Source organism: Rhinolophus sinicus, linkage group LG09, assembly GCF_036562045.2.
Source record: "Rhinolophus sinicus isolate RSC01 linkage group LG09, ASM3656204v1, whole genome shotgun sequence".
NCBI lineage: Eukaryota > Metazoa > Chordata > Mammalia > Chiroptera > Rhinolophidae > Rhinolophus > Rhinolophus sinicus.
In genome coordinates, this window is record NC_133758.1 from 103,309,611 (window position 1) to 103,329,522 (window position 19,912).

The 19,912-nt window shown below is 38.9% G+C and overlaps 1 protein-coding gene across 2 annotated transcripts in view; it reads right to left on the reverse strand.

The window, feature by feature from the left end:
* HIBADH (3-hydroxyisobutyrate dehydrogenase) overlaps nt 1–19,467 on the reverse strand; it is a 116,120-nt gene extending 96,653 nt beyond the window's left edge. Inside the window, exons 1-2 of one of the 2 annotated variants that reach the window (XM_074340919.1) lie at nt 19,329–19,467; nt 19,120–19,240 (exon numbers count right to left, since the gene is read on the reverse strand). In XM_074340919.1, coding sequence (XP_074197020.1) covers nt 19,120–19,240; nt 19,329–19,412 — 205 coding nt within the window. In that variant the 5' untranslated portion in view covers nt 19,413–19,467. The remainder of the gene's footprint in view (nt 1–19,119; nt 19,241–19,328) is intronic. The other variant, XM_074340920.1, reaches the window with a different exon arrangement.
* Between the last annotated feature and the right edge of the window lie 445 nt (nt 19,468–19,912).

The window sequence follows — 19,912 nt, forward strand, 5'->3', positions numbered from 1 at the left end:
CTTCTGCTTCTGGGAAGATGGGATAGAATATTTTTCTCTCTCCCAATAAGTACAACTAAAAACTCTGGACCTTATATATGAAACAGGCTGAGAAAAGAAGGCATACCAGCTAGAGACCTCGGGACCCAAAAAAGGAACACAGAGTTAAGTTCTTGGGTTTTCATTTAGCCTTATGTTTCCATACTGGTTAATACAGAAGCTGAAAACCAGAAACCTGAAAATGCCAAAAGGCACAAACATGCCCCAGTAAAAGGCTACTCTGTCTAGCCAAAGACACAAAAGAGGCAGCCTACCAAGACAGACAACTTTTATAATAGAATATAACCACTCTACTGTAGACAAACACAACACAATAAAAACCTAAGGCCCCACACCCAGCATGCCAGCAAACGCTGAGTGAGGATCCCAGATTTGTACACTATCCAGGCTATAAGGAAACTGGTGTAGTGTAGAGAAGGCCAAGTAGAGAGCAGGACTTATGTCCCCACTGCTGGGTGGTAACAAGTACCCCTCCACACGCGAGTCCCCCCCAACCCCCGTCCTCAAGGTGTCATTGGAAAACTATGTGGATGTGGGGACAGAGTCCCAGAGAGCAGTTTCTAAGTTCTCAGCCTCACGTGGAAAGATGCTGGCTCGGTTATTAGATGGCCATCAGTTGTAATCAGATGACCATCCACTGTGGCTGGGTGACCATCCGCTGTGGCTGGGTGGCCATCAGTAGCTGTAACCAGTTAACCATTAGCCACTAGTGTAACTGCTGTGGCTAGGCTAGGGGGTTGGTGGGTTGGTTAGCAGGCAGAGAAGCGGCCGGCAGATTATGGCTAGCAAGTGCGGTTGGCAGAGGAGTGGATGGTGGATTGTGGATCGTGTGGCTCCTGCTTCTTGTAAGTCCAACCCAGCCACCAGCGAGACTATAATGATATGAACCCCCTATCCATGGCTCCGTGGGTGTTCCTTTTTGGCCTCACCATGTCCTGCGTTCTTATGCGGGGAGCGGGACTGGAGACCCCGCATGACACCTACCTGACAGTGATAAGATACCCCTCCCTCTCTCTGCCTGCACGGAATCAGAGGAGGGGCCTAGTGGAGAGTCCTCAGGACTTTCGGCACTGCCCAGTGTAAGGAGGCTACCCCTCCCCACAGTGGTGCCAGTGGAGGCCACCTGGGGAGCAGCAAGGAGGACTCCTACCCCTGCCAGCTAGGGAGATATTAGTGGAAGCCTGGTGGGGAATTGAAACTCCCACCCCAGCCCACTGATAATGAGGAGCCCTAAACCCACCCCATCGGTGTCCACAGGAAACCTAGACTTCTACCCCGACCTGGCATTAACAAAGGTGGTGCTACCTCCATGCCCTCCCTGCCAGAGCAATGTCAGGAAGAAATAGTGAAAATAGACACTTTACATAAGATCCACAGTGTCATAATACCCCAAACATCCATGTTTTAATAGAAAATCATTATACCAAGAACCAGGAATATCTCTAACTGAAGGAAAAAAAAATTGTCAATACCAAGATGACAGAGGATTTAAAATTACCCGACAAAGATTTTAAAGCTACCATCAGAAAAAATGTTTTAAAGAACAATGAGAATACACTTAAAACAAATGAAGAAACTAGTCTCAGCAAAGAAATAGAAAGTCTCAGCAAAGAAACAGAAGATACAAAGAAGAAATAAATGGACATTTAGGAACTGAACAAGTATCTTCTGAGGAATCTACATCATCTGTCAGTTTTCCATATACTATCAGACTCAGCTTTAGTGCTTTGGGTCTCCCAACCACATTCTGTAATGTCAGGTGTATCCAGGGGTTCCAGCTCTTAACTCTGTAAGAAAGAAAATCAAACCAAAAAGCATTCACATTCAGATCTTCCTCCAGTGGGTTCTGCATATTTCCTCATGTGTTGAGCGTCCCCCAGGCCACGCCAAGGTTAAGAGATTCACTAGAAGGACTCAGGACTGAGCATGTAGTCATTATCATGGCTGTGATTCATTACAGCAAAAAGACACAAAGTTTTGAATGTAGTGGGAGCCTCCTCAGACATGAGAAATATTCATAGGTTTAGGATTTTGCAGGCTCTGGCCACCACACATTCACTAGCCTATCTCATTGACTATCCTGTAGAGCAGCACCGTGCGAAAGAAATACAATACAAGGCACTTGTCAGTTTCAATTTCCTAGTAGCCATTCTTAAAAGATTAAAAGGAACAGTGAAACTGATTTTAATAATATTTTTCTTAACCCAATATTTTAATGTTATAATTTCCTCATATAATCCATATTAAAAGTTATTAATGAGTTATTTTACATTCTTTTCCTGTGCCAAATCTTCAAACGCTATGGTTTTATTCCCTTCTATTTTATTTCTGGTGTCTATTTTATATTTGCAGCACGTCTCAATTCAGACCAGCCATATTTCAAGTGCTCAGTAACCAAATACGGCCAGTAACTACTGAATTGGACAGTGCAACTCTAGAGAAAGGCCAAAAGGTCACTCAGAATCCAGCTATGACCACAGCAGTGAGGAAGCTGGAGACCCTACCCCTGGGCCTCCAATGCCATTGTCCCAGGGAAACAGCTGGGCGGGTGCCCTGATACACACTCAGTAGTTTCAGACAGACTAATTCCAGATGAGCTTAATTTACTCGAGTAAAAAAGCTACTTCTTACCATAAAGTCCACCTTCAACTCCTAAAGACCCCACCTCAAAAAAAAAAAAAAAACCCCAAAAAACAAACAAAAACCCCAGCACTCAGAATGAAGCCCTAAGCAATGAACTATGGGCCCCTAGAAATTAAGGCCAGAGGCTTAATTCTTCCAATGGTTAATCTTAGGTTTTAACGGGCTTTGAGACCAAGCAGTCAGAAAGCTACACCATCCCAAGCATCCATTCATAAACCTCTGTAGTTCTGCAACCTCACAAGGATGGGCAAACCTCATCCAGGGACACCAAAAGAAAAATCCCTGCATCTGTCCATGCTTGGCAGAACTCTGGGAATAAATACCCCAGCAGTTAGTATGTAGTGTGAACCGGGTGTAAAGAAGGCCTCTAGTGCAACGGTAGCCAGTTTTGTGTCCCAGCAGACAAGGCCTGCATCCAGGATGCAAACTGAGAGGGCCACTGAGGCCCTTTCAGAAGAGCTGCTTTGACTCATTAGGGACTCTAATAGTCCCATATGCAACATAACCTCTTTTATTAGTCAGAGGAAAGCAAAGGATATTCTTGGCCAAAAGATAAGTCAGTGATTCACAAAGAGTTCTTCTTCCTTTCCTGTTCCCTAAGCCTGCTAGGAGACAATGTCATACAACTTAATCATACACCTTCCTTTTTCTGTGGGTCCATCTCAGGGGTGATGGGGCGATGGGTGAAAATAGTTTGTGTATGACTTGTACCTGCTTACACTTGGCACTGGTCAGCCTACCGTGCCCTTGCAAGGTGCACCTGCCCCTATGCATCTGCAAAATGTGGGAGCAGTACAGACCACCAAATAGGTTCCTCTCCTACAGAACTCTTGGGGGACTCCATACTTGTAACCCCTCCATAAGGCATTTCAAATCCAGGTCTACTTCCCATCACTGAAATTCATGGCCAAAAACCCATAGATAGAGTACTAGAATATTTCAGATTTCAGCCATCTTCTTAAGAGGGCAATTGCCCTTAATAGAGCAACCTTCACACTGTGGAATTTTTCTATAACTCCATTCAACCCGCATTTAAAACACCCACTACAGGTATGGTTTTCACTCTAGGTAATACTCCATTACTCACTTCAATCACAGTGCCAGCAACCTACCTAGAAGAATTCCATGCAGTCGAGGCCTTTTGAGACCTAAAAGGTTGGACGCTGAAGTCTGAAATGTGACCAGATAATAATTATTTTGCAGATGGTGCCTATAAAATGTTCAACTTTGTTTGCATTATGCAGTCCTTCGGAGATATCATCTTTTACAGGGCATGCTATGAAAAACAAATAAGCCAGAATGTTCAGAATTGCTGCTGTTCCTTCTCTTGAGTACCAATATTTACTCTCAGTTGGGCTGCCAGAGACAGAATGTCCATGGTAATTTTAACTTGATCCTGTTTTTAGCAAGGAAAGATTTTATTGCTTATTTGTCAGGCTTTTTTTAGGGGTGTGGGGGAGGGGGGCTTCTTTCTATAACCTTTACATTGTTTCTTTGTAGTTAATCATTGAGGAGGGAAAATGAAACCCAATGCATCCCACTTTGGAGTTTATAATTATTGTACATTCATCATGACGATCATTAGTCTATATTTCCTCCAACCTTGATATTCTTGAAGGATATAGTTGTATTTCCCCAATGGTAGTATTCTAAATGATAGGATAATCTAACAAAGTATTTATTCTATATCAAATGGGAGAGCATCCCATAAATTGTATCTTTCCAAAGGATAGGCCATGATCGTTGTTACCAGGCTTTCCTCTGTTTGTTGCTGCAAAAGAGAAATTATTTCGATTTCTTAACTAGGGTAATTTTGTGAAGGCAACCGTGAAATGGCCTTTAAGCTATAGCATTGAGGAAAATGAGGGTGGGAATAATGGTCCTTGTTGGTTTCCTGCAAGGCACCCCTTTCCATTTCCCTCTCGCCTTCCTAACAGTGTCCTAATGCAGGTACCAGTATGACTCTTTTCCTGTACATCAGGGGAAACTGTCACACCCAGCTCCAGAGAAAGGTTGTTTTGAATTAAGGTAATGCCGTCTCCCCTGCTCTAGTGTCTAGTGCTGGAACACTGAGCTAATCTCACGTGGCGTTCCTGTGACCCCAGGAACTGCTTCAGGAAAAACGTATAAACCAGTTTGGGCTGATAAGAAATGAGAAGAGACGTGCAGAACCTCCGCACAAGAGCTTACCTTGTTCTTACAAGAGAATCACAGGAAGAAACACCCTGTCTTTCTCTGAACGTTGAGGAAAGCAGATGCCTTTCCCAGGGCAGCATTTTGCCATGGGAAAAGCCGGTGTGAGGATGAATGCAACAAACAGAGGAATAACGGACCTGGCAGGCTGGACGAGGCCTGAAGCTCGCTCTGGAATTCTATTATGTGGACCAATGAATTCCCAGTTACATGAGCCAATAAAAACCAAGGGGAGTCTGGTTTTCTGGTACTTTCAGGCAAAAGTATCCTAATTGAAAAGGTGAGTTCGTTTTAATTTTATTTCACTTCTCAAGCATTATAAACCTTAAAAATGTATGAGCGTGTGGTAAAATTCAAGCAGTAGAGAAGGACAATCAAAGTAAAGGTTCATCTCATTCCAGACATCATTGACCTCTCCAGAGTCAACCACAGAGTAAGTTTCACACTTGTATGTGTGTGTGTTCTTGTTTCTACTCAGCTAGAAGCACAATATACACACTGTTGTACACCTTGATTTTTGGACTTCATGTATCTTGAAGATCATTTCGAATCATACATATAGATTTATCTCATTCTTTTTAAAGGCTGCACAGGGTTCTATTGTATGAATATATCACAATTCATTTAACCAATTCTAATTTTTTGCCACTATAAATAGTGATGACATCCTTAAATTTACATGTTTGAACAAAGATGTGAGTATAAATCTAAGGATAAATTCTTAGAGATAGAAAAGCTGGGTCAAAAAGTGTATATATTTTATATTTTGATAGTTATCGCCCAAATGGATAGAACTTTTTAAAAGGGATTTTGCAATAGCTATTAAAAAATAAAATGCATATATTTTTTGACATCATAGTCAAATAGATTGTTTTTCCTTATACCCTGTTAATTGCTCAAAATTATATTGAATTTTAGATTGATTAATATTTGGACCACAACTTTATTTCCTTTTTTTCCCCCCTGGAGTTTCTAGTTGCTCTTTTTTTGTCCCTTAAGTAGCATGAACTTCTTCACCATATCCAAATACCTTCCAACTCTTTATTTATTCTATCTATAGCATGGAATTTATTCCTTTCTTATTACAGTCCCCACTAAATTCCTGTTCTAATTTGGAAAGACTTATTTCTAGGCCTGCAGCACTTAGTCACTTGAGCTTTCTGTTCATTGAATCTTCGGTTAGATCCATGGTGTTTTTTTTGTCGTCCAGGTCATTTTCTTTCTGATTTTCTTCCCTCTTGATTTTTCTCAAGCACATTGAGTAACTTTCTAAGAAAGACAGTTTCTGTGTCCTTGAATACCTTTCTCTTGTTCTATTGCTTACTTGACAGTTTGACTCCCAGTTTCCAACCCCCAGAACATCTCTAAGGGTTCATGGGACAGATTCAGTCCTACTGCCACTGCAGTGCCTCCTGACTGAATCTGGGTTGTGGCTTCCTTCCCTCTGTTTAATCCATCACATGGTTCCATCTCTTTTCTCACTTCCCTAAACTTAAAAAAAAAAAAAAAATCTTCATCTGTTGATGATTCTCATCCTAATCTTTTTCATTCTTGTGATTTTATATCCTTTTTTGATTTGTGGTCCTTTACTTTCATTTTAATTGCATCCAGATCAGACACATGTGTACTGTTTGCCATCCAAATGGGAAACCTCTCCCTAGTCCTTATTGCTTAGTCTCAAAATAATTGTGTTGGTTGTCATCATGCATAAGAATTTACCTACCTACTTTTTCTATGAAAAAGTAGCTCATGGTGAGATCTAAACTCTTATATAATTACATAAAATTGAGCTATATGGGTGGAAATAAAATGTCACCTTCCAGAAATAGGCACTTAGCACTTCAGGGTGGTTTTCAAGTGTCACTATAGATGTTACAGGAATTCAGTTATCTATGTGCCACCAAAGCATTTAAGGAACAATAGAATGGGTATTCCCCTTAAGCATTAGTAACAGCCTGAACATTTTTTTTTTTTTTGAAAGATTTTGTTGGGGAAGGGGAACAGGACTTTACTGGGGAACAGTATGTACTTCCAGGCCTTTTTTCCAAATCAAGTTGTTGTCCTTTCAGTCTTAGTTGTGGAGGGCGCAGCTCAGCTCCAGGTTCAGTTGCTGTTGCTAGTTGTAGGGGGCGCAGCCCACCATCCCTTGCGGGACTCAAGGAATTGAACTGGCAACTCTGTGTTTGAGAGCCTACTGGCCCATGTGGGAATCAAACCGGCAGCCTTTGGAGTTAGGAGCATGGAGCTCTAACCGCCTGAGCCACCAGGCCAGCTCCAGCCCAAACTTTTTGTAGCATTGATGGAGTGTTACTCAGAATGGAGTCAGACGACTCTGGAGCTAAGTGGATATGAGTGAAATGAAATGATGCATTATTCATATTTTGTTATTAGCAATTCATTATAAACATATAACCCATAAGCAGTGGTGTGCTAGTAAATTTTTAAAGGTCAACTTTATGGGAGGAAAAGGATATATATATATATATATACATACATACATATATATTATATATATTATATATATTTAGTGTAAGTTTTTATAATTTAAAGGATGTGTAGCATACAATTTACAAATAATGATAAAATATACAATACTTTTATTGTAACTTCCATATAGCCAATGGATTCTTACAGATGCTTTTGTTGACTTTTGCCAAACTTTTGTATCTGTAGCCAACATATGATTGTAATCGAACTGTGATTTGACAAATGGAGTTGCACCCCAAATCTAACGCTTTTCCTAATAAATCTATTGTCATTAAATCTGACACATGTAGTTAATTTTTCATGGCAGCTTTGCTTAACAACCAGCTTGCAAAATTCCTGAAAATTTAACAACCAGCTCTCACGAACTAGCACAAGCCAACTCCAGTAGACCACTACCTATAAACTACACTTTTTCGACCTAGGACTCAAAATGAGGATCCATTTATTTTTGCTATCCAAATAATATTCCTCTGATATCATGAAAATGCCTGTCTTTTCTGTAATCCCCTCTCTCTAACCATTGCCCATCTGCCGCCATAAGAAATCCATATGTCCTAGGGACTGAGCGATTAGTCTTACTTGGTCACCTCCAGAGAGATAAGTAGAAATTCCGCTGGTCAACCAAGGTGGTGTATTGGGCTAGGGCTAGGCTGTTGCTGGCATCACAACCACATGGTGGCACAATTGAGACGCAAGTATTGCAGTTGCCTCAGTACCCCCTCCACACGCTTCCCCTCCCCCTGCTCCTGCCACCCCTAGCTTGCCCCCAGTCATGCAGAGCTTTATAGTGAATCAGCCTATAGCTCCTCTAAAAACTTGGCATCTCTCTCCCCTTTCACACACAGTTCCTTTCAGTGCAGGAAATAGCATCAATGTAAACAAGCCCATGGGCTTTCTTACCTAAAAGTTATATAACAGGACCTTCCTGTTGCATCTGTTCTGGCATCTTCTACCTGTTGACCACTAGTTTTTAGACCCTGTTATCCATAAGTCACTGAGGACCTCCCTGTCTCAGATTTACCTGTGATGCAGGTAAATCTTTAAATACCAGTCCAGGACCTAGAGAAGCTCAAACCCTTTTTATAATTTAATGTGTCCTGAATTATTTGTGTCTATCTTTCACTGTCCACTCTACCCACATAGCCTGCTAATGTTCCACATTAGACTCCAAGGGAAAAACTCCATTCTTTGTTGTCATCTTGCATAAGAAGCCCAACAAAATTCAGCATTTTTGTGTTTGAGGAATTTCATTGAAATACCCTCGATTTCATATAAACATCCCAGGGGAGGACTGTAACTTACACAGCTTGGGGCATGTGCCTAACCTTAGGCCAGCGTGTGGTAAAGAAGACGGGATAGTATGACTGACTAGACCTATATCACATGCCTACTTCTTTGCTGGGGGAGTTTGAGTGGCAGCTGAGAATTGCAAAGAGTGAGGGAAGTGCAATGCTCCAAAGGCAGTGGGGAAATGTTATATGAAGATGAAAGACAAATGCTGAAAGAACAAAGGCAACAAACATCCACTACTGGTAGAGATTTGACCTTTCCTTATAGTTCTCTGTTTTTGGATGTTTTTATAATTCCTGGAGAACAATAGGGAGAAAAGTATGCTTTGTGGGAAAGAACTGTAACATGAAAACATGTTTAACATAAAGTAATGCTGAAAGATGTCCTTTGAAGCATTCCTTTGAAATATTAGCTTATCTATTATGAAGTTTAGATTTTGGTACAATTAGTGTTCTCAAAGTAAGGTGCAATTTTGGCATACTTTCAAACTCTCTGACATGTGGTATTACTTGAAGTTTTCATTTAATGTCCTATCAATTTAGGACTTTCAGTAGAAACATTAAATCAGAAGATGCCTTATGCTCCTTAGGTAGAGACAAAAAATGCAAAATAATCTACTGCTATTTACTTATCCACTATTCCATATGTATAATATTGTATCTTATAGGCTTTTTCATCTCTAAAAATTTTGGATCAACATATGAGAATTAGGCTTTGGAATGTGAACTACTCCAACAATGGGAAACACTAACAAAGCAGTTCCCTTTGTCCTACTGAGTTTCTGGAATGCCTGTTGCTGTTTGAGTATCTCACCACTGGAAGGCTATCTTGCATCTTGTATCTTGTATTCTGTATCTTGTAGCCTGTATCTTTGTAGCACATGCACCTCTCTTCTAAAAAGCGTTTAGAACAGCAGACTTCAAACTGTGTACTCATACTCCTAAGGTATACGAAGACTTTCTAAGAGCTTGTGGCAATTGGATGGTTTTAATGCATTCTATTTCCAGATTCTCAGCTTCCACGTGGCGCTTTCCTGAGTGACCTCATCTCGAGTCCTGCCAATGCCCTGCTTTTCACATTCACCCTTCTCCCACCTCACAGAAGAGAGACATACCTCTCCTCCACCCTGAATCTTCTCTCGGTGTCCTGCTCCAAGCTATAAAAACCTTGGAGGCAGTTCTTAAAGGGATAATTAAGCACTGCCTCTGAGGGAGCATCCACCCATTCTCCATCCAAAAACAAAGCAAGGAAAGCCTCAGTAAAAAGTATTCAAGTCTTCTTTATCTAGGCAGCCAACTCTTGGCAAGTCTCCATGCCTTCTCTCTGTGTCTCGTATGGAATTAAGACTCCGAAAGATGTTATCCCAATCATTCAAATTTTAAAATGATAGACGTTCCGTCTGATTTAGCTGATGGGTTTGTCAATGGAGATTGGTTTGACAACACTTATATTGCGGACTTACTCCATAAATGGAATGAGCTAAACCTATAGCTCCAAGAATTTGATAACAGCAAAGTTAAAGTATATATTCCAATTGCAGCACACCAGGAATTACATCCTTTGCAATGAATTAAAGTTAAAACATTTTTAGATATCGATGTAAAATGTTCATGGGACCCTATGTTTCTCAAAAGTCTTTTAGGATTACATATGCTAAGAATTTTGAAAATCCCTGGTCTAAAGAACCAGGAAACCACCTCAAGCAATTTAAACTTTTCATTAAGAAAATATAATTGTTATAACTTATAGCTGTAATTAACTATGAAAAATGTCCCATTTAAAAGAAGGATGTAAAAGAAAATAACATCTTAGTAAAAACTCATACTTAACTAAGCTAACATTTTTCTTATGTTAACTTACTTTTTTCACTCTTGAGTCTAATCAAATGTGGGTTTCTCCCTGTTAAATATAGAGTTTGGCCAGAGGACATACTAAAGTTTTCCATCCCAGCATCCTTCAGCCTGTTTGTTTATGCTGTAAGTGGGAAGTGGCTGGTGCTTAAACTCTATTTTCCCAATATTTAAGCCTATTAAGCCTATATTTGAACCCCCACAAGACCAAAACTTTCTGGTTACACTTCTCCTGGTGGTGGTTTCCCTCCTCCCCTAAATATCAAAAAAGAAGAAAATAATAAAATTTCCAGACTCTGGTAGATCCCATGGCTGTTTCTACTCGATGAAAAAGAAAATTGCACTACTAACTTTTACCTCCCCCTCTTCCACCTCTGCTGCTTAGATACCTTAGGGTCACTGAACACAATACGATGCAAAATTAATTACTGAGGTTTGCTTCTATTAAATTGCCAGACGGGTTTACTGACCCAGAGCCAAACTGGTTTTCCTACTACCAGAATTTTCCTCCCTGTTTCTAATAACTGAAAAATGTTAAAACATATAAAGACATTGTAAACACTTAGCAGCGCAGTTTTCTCCACAAACCTAACTTCTTACCCATTAATTAGCTGCCAACTGAGAGCAAAATTTAGCCAAGGACACACAGACCCCCCCTGAGAGCAAGAAGGAGAGCGGAGGAGAGGTGACTACAAAGGGCAAAAGGCTGTTTGGAGAGTGAGTGTGCCAGGGACAAACTTCTATTGCACAAGCTTGCTTCTGGCCAGGCCAGGCCGTGAGGACAAGTCCCTCTTTAATCACCACATTTAGCCTGGCATAACCTTGGTTTGAGGAGAAATAATAATTTCTTGATAGACGTTTGGAGCAGGGGGTTCATTTTAATTTCATTTTTCTGTGTTTAATTTTTATTTTCTATCTGCATGGTTACTTAAACAACAAATTGGCCCAACTGGATCTTTGACAGAAATCTAGCTTTCAGAAAGATATTCTAGCTATAGAATTGGAGGAGTTTCTCTTGTTTTTGCAAGATTTTCAATGTTATGTCTGTGTCACCCTATATTTTGCATTTGCATCCTGTAAAGATTTTTCCGTCCACTCATTTGGGGAGTAAAAAAAAACACGCCATCAGTTTTTTTTCCCCCCAAGAAAAGAATCCCCAGAGGGTAATTATGTATTCCCTGTGGTGATAGGAACATTTTCTAGTCTCATCAGCAGAGACTGCAGAGCACAGTCAATGCACATATGATAAAGCCATAAAGAAGCAAAATTAAGAAGGTATAGAGCGATGATCAATAGTGATGCAATGGTGAACTTGTTACCAAGAAGAAACAACTTAATTATCCATGTAATATATTTTAAAATGGTAAGAGAACCATTGGTTTGTAGAGTAACCCTTTGCCAGCTCGGATTAAATGAAGATTTAAATTCAGTTAAATGCATGCGTGTGCACTTGAGAATAAATAGGCAGAATCGTCTTTTAACTTGCCTCATGCTAATAAGGACACTGAGGTCACTGAGGAATTCACTGAGACTTTGTCTACACAAAGCCCCAAATTGGTCAGTTTTGAGACAATGCCTTACAAATCTGTTTTCAGTATCATGTAGGAATAACCTTAATTTTAAAATATTGACCTGGTCTATTTCCAGTCTCTCCATTCCTCAGCAGGTACTGCTATACTGAAAGATCCTGAAAGTGTCCCTAACCTTCTAAGGTTAAACTAACAAACATTAAGTGACATACTGGCTTACTTCTTCAAGGCACCAAATCTAGTTTCCCTCTAAAAAGTAAAAGGATGATGCATTAAACAGCAAATTGCATACCAGGGGACTGACAAGACACGTAAGATGAAATGTGGGATAAGGAAATAGAGGCAAGGGAAGAAATGTGGGTGGGGAATGTATCTTGTTTGGAAATACAAATTTAAAGCATTTCCTTCGATCAAGAGTGAGTTCACTCAGAAGCAACACCCAACTCACGCAAGCCACCTCCTGCCCCCAACAGCTTAACAGCAGGCATGTTTCGTAAATTATATTTAAAAGACTCCTCCAAGGTCCAAAATGAGATGAGTAAAATGGGATATAACATGATATGTGTCTCTATGTATGTGTAGAGGAATAAGGAAAATGATAAAGTTAAATTTATATCTTTTGTAGACAAGTTCATGATATATTAAGTGAAAACAATAAGCTGTGGAGTAATGTGTATAGTAGGATTCGGATTCTAGTTCACGGAAAACAAACCCAAAATTCAATCAATCAATTTCTCTCTTTTTTGCCTGTGTATGTGTGATGAACAAATTATGTAGGTTTGATTATTCCACACAATTTGTGAAAAAATACATGTCAATCTTTTAACATGTTTACCTTATACAGAAATTGGTTTTCTCTTTATATAACTTTGTATTGCTTCAGTGGTTGCAACCAGCCTTTATTAGTTATGGGAACGGTCCATTAAAAGTACTAAATATCAAGATTCTTCTTTTCTTTTGAGGTCTCTCTCTTGTCATGGTGTTTTTTATTTTCTATGTAATGTCATTCTAAGTAACAAAAGGATAAACATTTTAATAAATTGCAAGAATTTTACCCTTCCTCTTTATACTATTGGCAGTTTTACATGCGAATATAAGAAGATTTAACTTGTATACAGAATCTCTGAAATCACATAATTTATGTTTCATAGCATGCACGTGCATCTGTATTTTGTTCTTACCCAAACAGTAACAACATTGCACAGAATGGAATCGATTGTTTTCAGTTCACTTCTTGATACACATACATTCTACCAACACTCTCCACCATCAGCTTACTGATGAGTAAGAAGGACTGAAAGGAAAAGGAATTATGGGTTATCTATCTTTCCTTTTCTTTCAATGTCATCATTTTCAGGGTAAGTTGTTGACTACTACAGGGAAGTACTGTGAATAAGAAATAATACAACAGGGTTCCTTGATTTTCAGATTTCTAGGAATGCTATTGCCTTCTTTCTGGTTCTGGTTCTAGATCATATGGGAAATGTGGCCTCCCAGGGGTGCCAGGGACCCAGCTTAATCACTTTTAGATGTAACACACTTTCCTAGTCCTAGCTTTGAGACTTGCTGAACTCTGGCTCTTTGTGGGACCACAGGAATTCTGAGCTCATGGGGCTATATGCAAATGGAGCAATAAGAAACTGTAAACAAGCATGTTGCCTATCCCCCTCTTCTCACACACATGTTCTATCAGACCTCACTTACAAAACACAATATCAAAGACAAAATTAAGCATTTCAAAATAGCAAAAATAGGGAATTTGCTAAGCATAGGGCCCTTCTGAGCTGGGATCCTTGTGCAACTGTGCAGCTTGCATGCCTGTGAATGAAAAACGGGTTCTCTAATCAATCTGACAAGCTCAGTGACCGAAAGTAACCTCACAGGGTGATCTGATCATACATTTCTATTTGAGCAGGTCATGATGGGTAGTCACATCCGGGCCTATAACTTCTTTCGTAAAAGGCTTAATCTTTGCCTTAAGCAAGCCCTGTCCATTGTTCTTGTGCATCTCGGTTAACATACCTCTGAAATGCCAGAGAAATCCTCTTTTTCAGACCCCTCAGAGGCATAACCACCCTCAAGGGAGCACATAATCTTGTTAACTATCACATGATCCAATTATAGAGAGTCCCCCACCATGCTTTCTTCCACCTTCATATAAATCTTCCTTATGGTCCCTCCTTATTTCCAAATGTATAAAAGGAACTGTAAAACTGTTATTCACCAGAGCAGTTGAGATCTTGCTTCCCAGCGTGTCCTCAGTTTGGTTAAAATAAACTCTCATGCCACCCTGAATGAAATCAGGCAGTTACTAAGAAATGAAGGTTAATTGATATGGATAGACATGTCTCTGCTACACCAACCTAAAGATATAATTTATTTAACAAAACCTTAGTTTTTATATAAGTGGGTTGTTTCTGATCTTTTTTTTTTTTTTAACCATTATCAATACACCAGGGGGTGCCAAAAAAAATGTATACACATAACTCGTATTCATCTTTTGTTATCAGTATATATTGAGTATTACAATTTTAATAGTTTTTTTCTTTCTTAAAATGTATATACATTTTTTTGCCACCGTCAGTATTTATAAACTTTGAAGTTATATCTTACTCTCAGTGTTTAAAAACTTATTCCTAAACAATTAGCCATTTCTTCGGAAAAAATTTTCCACTTATTAAATCAAATTAAACAATATGTACTTAACTAAAGTTGCAATGATAACAACCATAGAGTTTGTTTGTTGGTTGTTTTTTTTTACAAAAGCAAAAAAGGAGACAAATGTTTACATGGATAGTTAGTCCTGACATAAACACTATGTGGGTCAAGGAATAAATGGCTAAATATAAACACATTTTAAATTATGTACCTGAATCAATCTATTGTCACTATTGGAATGTATTTTATCAGCTTGTGTTAATATTATCTATTGCTAATATTGACTATCGCGATGCCTTCTCTAATCTTATCTAATTTCTAATATTGAGTATCCAGAGATGCAGCATGTCATCTTGAATTAGTATTATCTATTTGAAGAATGGTAGGACACAAAGCCAAAGTGAAAACTAGCTATTGCTTATTTTTGCATTATCATTTGCATAGCATATAATCAAGCTGTTCTTTAGCTGGTGAAAACAAGTTCTCTGTTCAGTAGTAACTCAAGACTAAAATAACTTGAATGTTCTTAGCTCATTTGTTTGTCACATCTTTGCCAAGCTTGTCAAATTATTTCCATATGAAATATAAAAAAGATTTTACTAGCCTCCAAAACACTTTTATTTGAAGTAAATAACCATGAAAGAATTTACTTATTCTAACTGTTTTTTAACCAAATGACAAGAACTTGTAATTTATCAAACAGGAAGAACGGTTCTCTGCATATTCAGATTCTAATGTGAAGTTTTTCCTGAATGAATTTGGGTACAATTAGATTTCAGAAATGGAACCGTTAACATCTGAGTATTATGAGCAAACTTTTATTTATATAGTTCTACATACTCTAACATTTTGTCCTTCACATATAAATATCTGGGTACACACACCATCTGAGTGTATAAAATTAAACTACCTGAACACCTTTAAAAAATTAGAGTAAAACGTAAAAATGTCTATAAAAAGAAATTCATTAGAGATTTCAAAATATCCGTAAGTGCTAAATAAGGTTTCCAGAAATCAGTGATTATGCTGAAACGTGTCACAAGGGGAACTGTTAACAAGTGTTACTTTGCCAATAGTAGGAAGATTGCCAACCTTTAATTGGCTTTAAAGTTGGTGTTCTATCAATGGTGTATTGTAAAAGGCAATAATGCCCACATTTATGATTTAAGCCTGAAATTGGAACTCTAGATCTGACTAAATGTGGCACTATGCACTAGTCCTTCTAATTAAAAATATTCAAATGCCCGCCTTTTACATTTGGTTAGGATGTTTATTATCATGCTTTTATTAAAAAAACGACAACAAAAGTTGTTTGTCTACACTTTACAATAGACAATGACCAGTCAGCCCCCCTCCCTGGTTTGCTTTGCATTAACTCTTTTGTTCTAATGGAAAGAATGAGAATAGTTCTATAATAGGCTGCTGGGAAGATGGAATTCTACTGAATGAAATGAAAATCTGGAATGGCATTATTCTTTGGGTTCCATAAGGTGGGTGTCCTCATTAATAAATGCAAATGAGGCATCATAGTATCTTTAATAAGTGGAGTAAACAATGCTCTCTCCATTGGCGTCTAGCTTTCTAACTGTGAATTCGTAACTACCTACTGACCCTCATCCTAGGGCAATACAAGAGAACACATGAATAACAATATGAACAAATAAATATGAGTCAACTTCCAGTCAAACCTTTAAACGGGGCAACCCCAACAGAAAGATCCCTTTCAATATGTGCGAGGCTTCAGAGAAGGGGAAAAAGATATAGTGAGGATTTCTGAGGGGACTCTCAGTATTTAGTATTCAGTATTCAGGTTATTAACCAGGCAGTTTTGTCCTGCTGATTTGAATAGTTTTGTGGACTAGGGATAGTTTACAACTTTTCTGATTCTTGAAGGTTACCCATTCATCAAACTGCCTTTCTATGCCCGCCACGTATTTTCCACTCTCTCATCTTTCTCCTGCTTCATGTAACATTGCACACTCCACAGTTTAGCTCAATGGCTGTAAGAAATCGGCAAGGCACATGCAGTGACCATAGCTACGAGGTGGCAGACACTGTTGGCTGTCTTCCCAAGGTCATACCAACTCTCTCGTTTTACTTGCTGGCAGGGCTGTCTCTCACAGTAGAGGCAAAAAGATGCTAAGTACTTGCATTCTCAGCCTCCCGTGGGGCCCCAGTTCTGGCCTGTGATGTAAGGGGAAGTCTGCTGGGAATTTCTGGGAAAGAAGAAAAGAAAGAAAAGTTTCTCCTCATCCCCCACTCCCAGCCTTTCTGTTTTTAATAGGATGGTGTGAAGATGTGATGTTCGGTGCTCAGGAGGCCATATTGTGACAATGAGGGTAAAGATCAAGAAACTGCAAAAAAGGCAGTGAAGGAGAACAGAGTTTGCCTCCCCAAGGTAAGCCTCTTTGGAATACTGATTATTTTAGGCTGGTTAATTTTAACAAACAGCAGACATGGGAAAAGCTCTGAAAACCAAGTACAAGGATATTTACATTTGTAAGGGAAATCTGCATTGTACAGTTTTCCCTCACTCTACCAGATCTGCCTTCACTATAGTTGGAGAAGACAGGATTTAAATCTGCATAACAATCTTACCCTTGTTTGCTGTGCTTTTCCTGGTAACCTATAACTGTATATTCCCAACAACTTCTTTTGTCTTTAGCTAAAGGTGGTATTTAAGGTGATGGCTTCTGCCATTTGGGTGAGTTACTCAGTGTTCCTGGGTCTCTCCCATGTATACAGGAAGTATACATATTATTAAACTTCAAAATGTTTTTTCTCCTGCTAATCTGTCTCGTGTTAATTGGATTCTAAGTCCAGTCAGAAGAACTTGAAGGGTAGAGGTTAATTTTTCCTCCCTAACTCCAGCTTAGAGCTTTCTGGACTTTTGTTGTGTGATAAAGTATATTATTTTTAAAACCATTTTAAATTTATATGTTTACTTACACCCAAAAGTGTCTTAACTAATACTCTTAAAGTTATTATCGTTTGCCAAAATATCCCGACACGAACATACTGACTGATGATTCAAGTTGCCTTTCACACAGTTCAGGGTCTATACTTGGTTATTTCTCAATCCACTTACTTTGATACTATGGGAAAGCAGTCCTAAACCGTAGGTGTACATGCCATCTGTTGAGATTTAAGTAAAATGTGTGTAGAACAATGGTCTGTGAAAGTATTACATATTCTTCGTGCCGAAATTCACCCACTCCAACACTAATGCAATTTTTGTCCTTGATACTTCCGTGAACATAAGGCAGAATGCCTGTAGACCTAGAAATGTGTTTCTTAGAAAAGATAGTTTTTTTTTAACTTTTATTTATTTATTTATTTATTTATTTATTTATTTATTTATTTAATCAGTGTGGGTAAAATTGTTTGTGGAATGGAATATCTGAAAAGACCCATTGCTATTAAGAGCGAAAGTAGTGATAGGAAATCAAAAAGAAAAAAATTGTCTTCCACTTTTTGGTCATGAAACTCATTCTCCTGTAATCACAAACTACAATAAAAAATAGAAGTATTTAAACCCGAGGTTTTGAGTTCATCTCAGGAACATTAGCAAAAGGAATCTTTGGCATCTATTCTCAGCTAGAAAAGTTGCAAAAACCTATTGTCTCTTATAAGCATCACAATTATTTGTTTAGGGAGAAGAACAACATATGGAAAGGACATTCAGTGAATTGGGGAATGGGCTTCAGGGTCAGATTTATCTATCCTGAAGCCATCACTAAATGAAGTTGAAGGTCAATATCAAATCTTGACTAAATTACCTAGTGTGGTAGTTTCTCCCTTCTGTCGGGGAGGAAAAATTATCCTCTACCCTTCAAGTTCTTCTGACTGGACTTAAAATCCAATTAACACAAGACAGATTAGCAGGAGAAAAACATTTTGAAGTTTAATAACATGTAAATTTTCTGCATACATGGGAGACCCAAGAACACAGAGTAACTTGCCCAAATGGCAGAAGCTATCACCTTAAGTACCACCTCAGCTAAAGACAAAAGAAGTTGTTGGGAGTGGACATTTATAAGTTACCAGGAAAAGCACAGCAAACAAGGGTAAGATTGTTATGTAGGCTTAAATCCTGTCTTCTCCAATGATAGTGAAGTCAGGCCTGGTACCAGAGGGAAAGGGTACGATGGAGATTTCCCTTAGAAATGTAAATATCCTTTGCAAAAATGAACTTCTCTTTGGTTTTCAGAGCTTTTCCCGTGTCTGCTGTTTGTTAAAATTAACCAGCTTAAAATAATCAGTATCCCGAAGCGGCATATCTTGGGGTGGCAACTCTGTTCCCCTTCACTGTTAAGCTAACATTACTTCAAAATTAAAAAAGTATTAAAAACATTTACTAGGGTTATGCCCCGTATTCTTCTAGCCTGTTCCATGTGCTAGTGACCGCAGTCAAAGATCAGACTACTTACTGTTGTTTATGTTGGAACCATCAGGTGGACATTCCAGACAGGAAGCAGGAAGGGGGTGGTTGGACCAGAACTTGTACACATGGCTAGAAAATTGTACTCTTTTAACTGGGCACACTGCTGCCTGGAAAAGAAAAAAAAAAGATAATTGTGTTACTAATGAAGAAAGTAAGAATAGGTATTAGGTAGGCAATTAGCAATTGGCCACAGACCTCCAACAAAACTTCCCATGGCAACGAACATGGTGTTGAAGTAAGGACAGTTGTTCCTCTAGGGAGCAGGAGCATGAAAGACATTTGTGGTTTATTTAAAACCTGGATGCGGTACTACCTCTGCTACTTAAAAGCTGCATGGCCTCAGGCATGCTGCTCTCTGAACCTTAATTTTCTCTGGAATAAATGAAGAGGAGAAAATGTGCTTGGCAAGGTTACCGTACAGATTAAATGAGATAGTAAATGGGAGGGCTTTGTTTGTTTGTTTAAGTCATTTATCTGCTGAACAGTGATTTTTAAAGGAGGAGATCCAGGGTGGGGGCTCTACTTAGAATTGCTTCTCAGGACTAGCAGACTTCATGGTGAAAGCAAAAGTTGATTGATTCTCACAGATCTGAGAATGATGTCCCCTGGACGGCTTTCCTTTTGGGAGGTCCCAGACCCCTTTCTGCCATAGTGGTTAAGTTCTCTTGTGATGATTAATTTTCTCTGTCAACTTGGCTGGGCCGTGATGCTCAGAGAGGTGGTCAAATATTATCCTGGATGTTTCTGTGAGGGTGTTTTTGGACGAGATTAAATTTAAA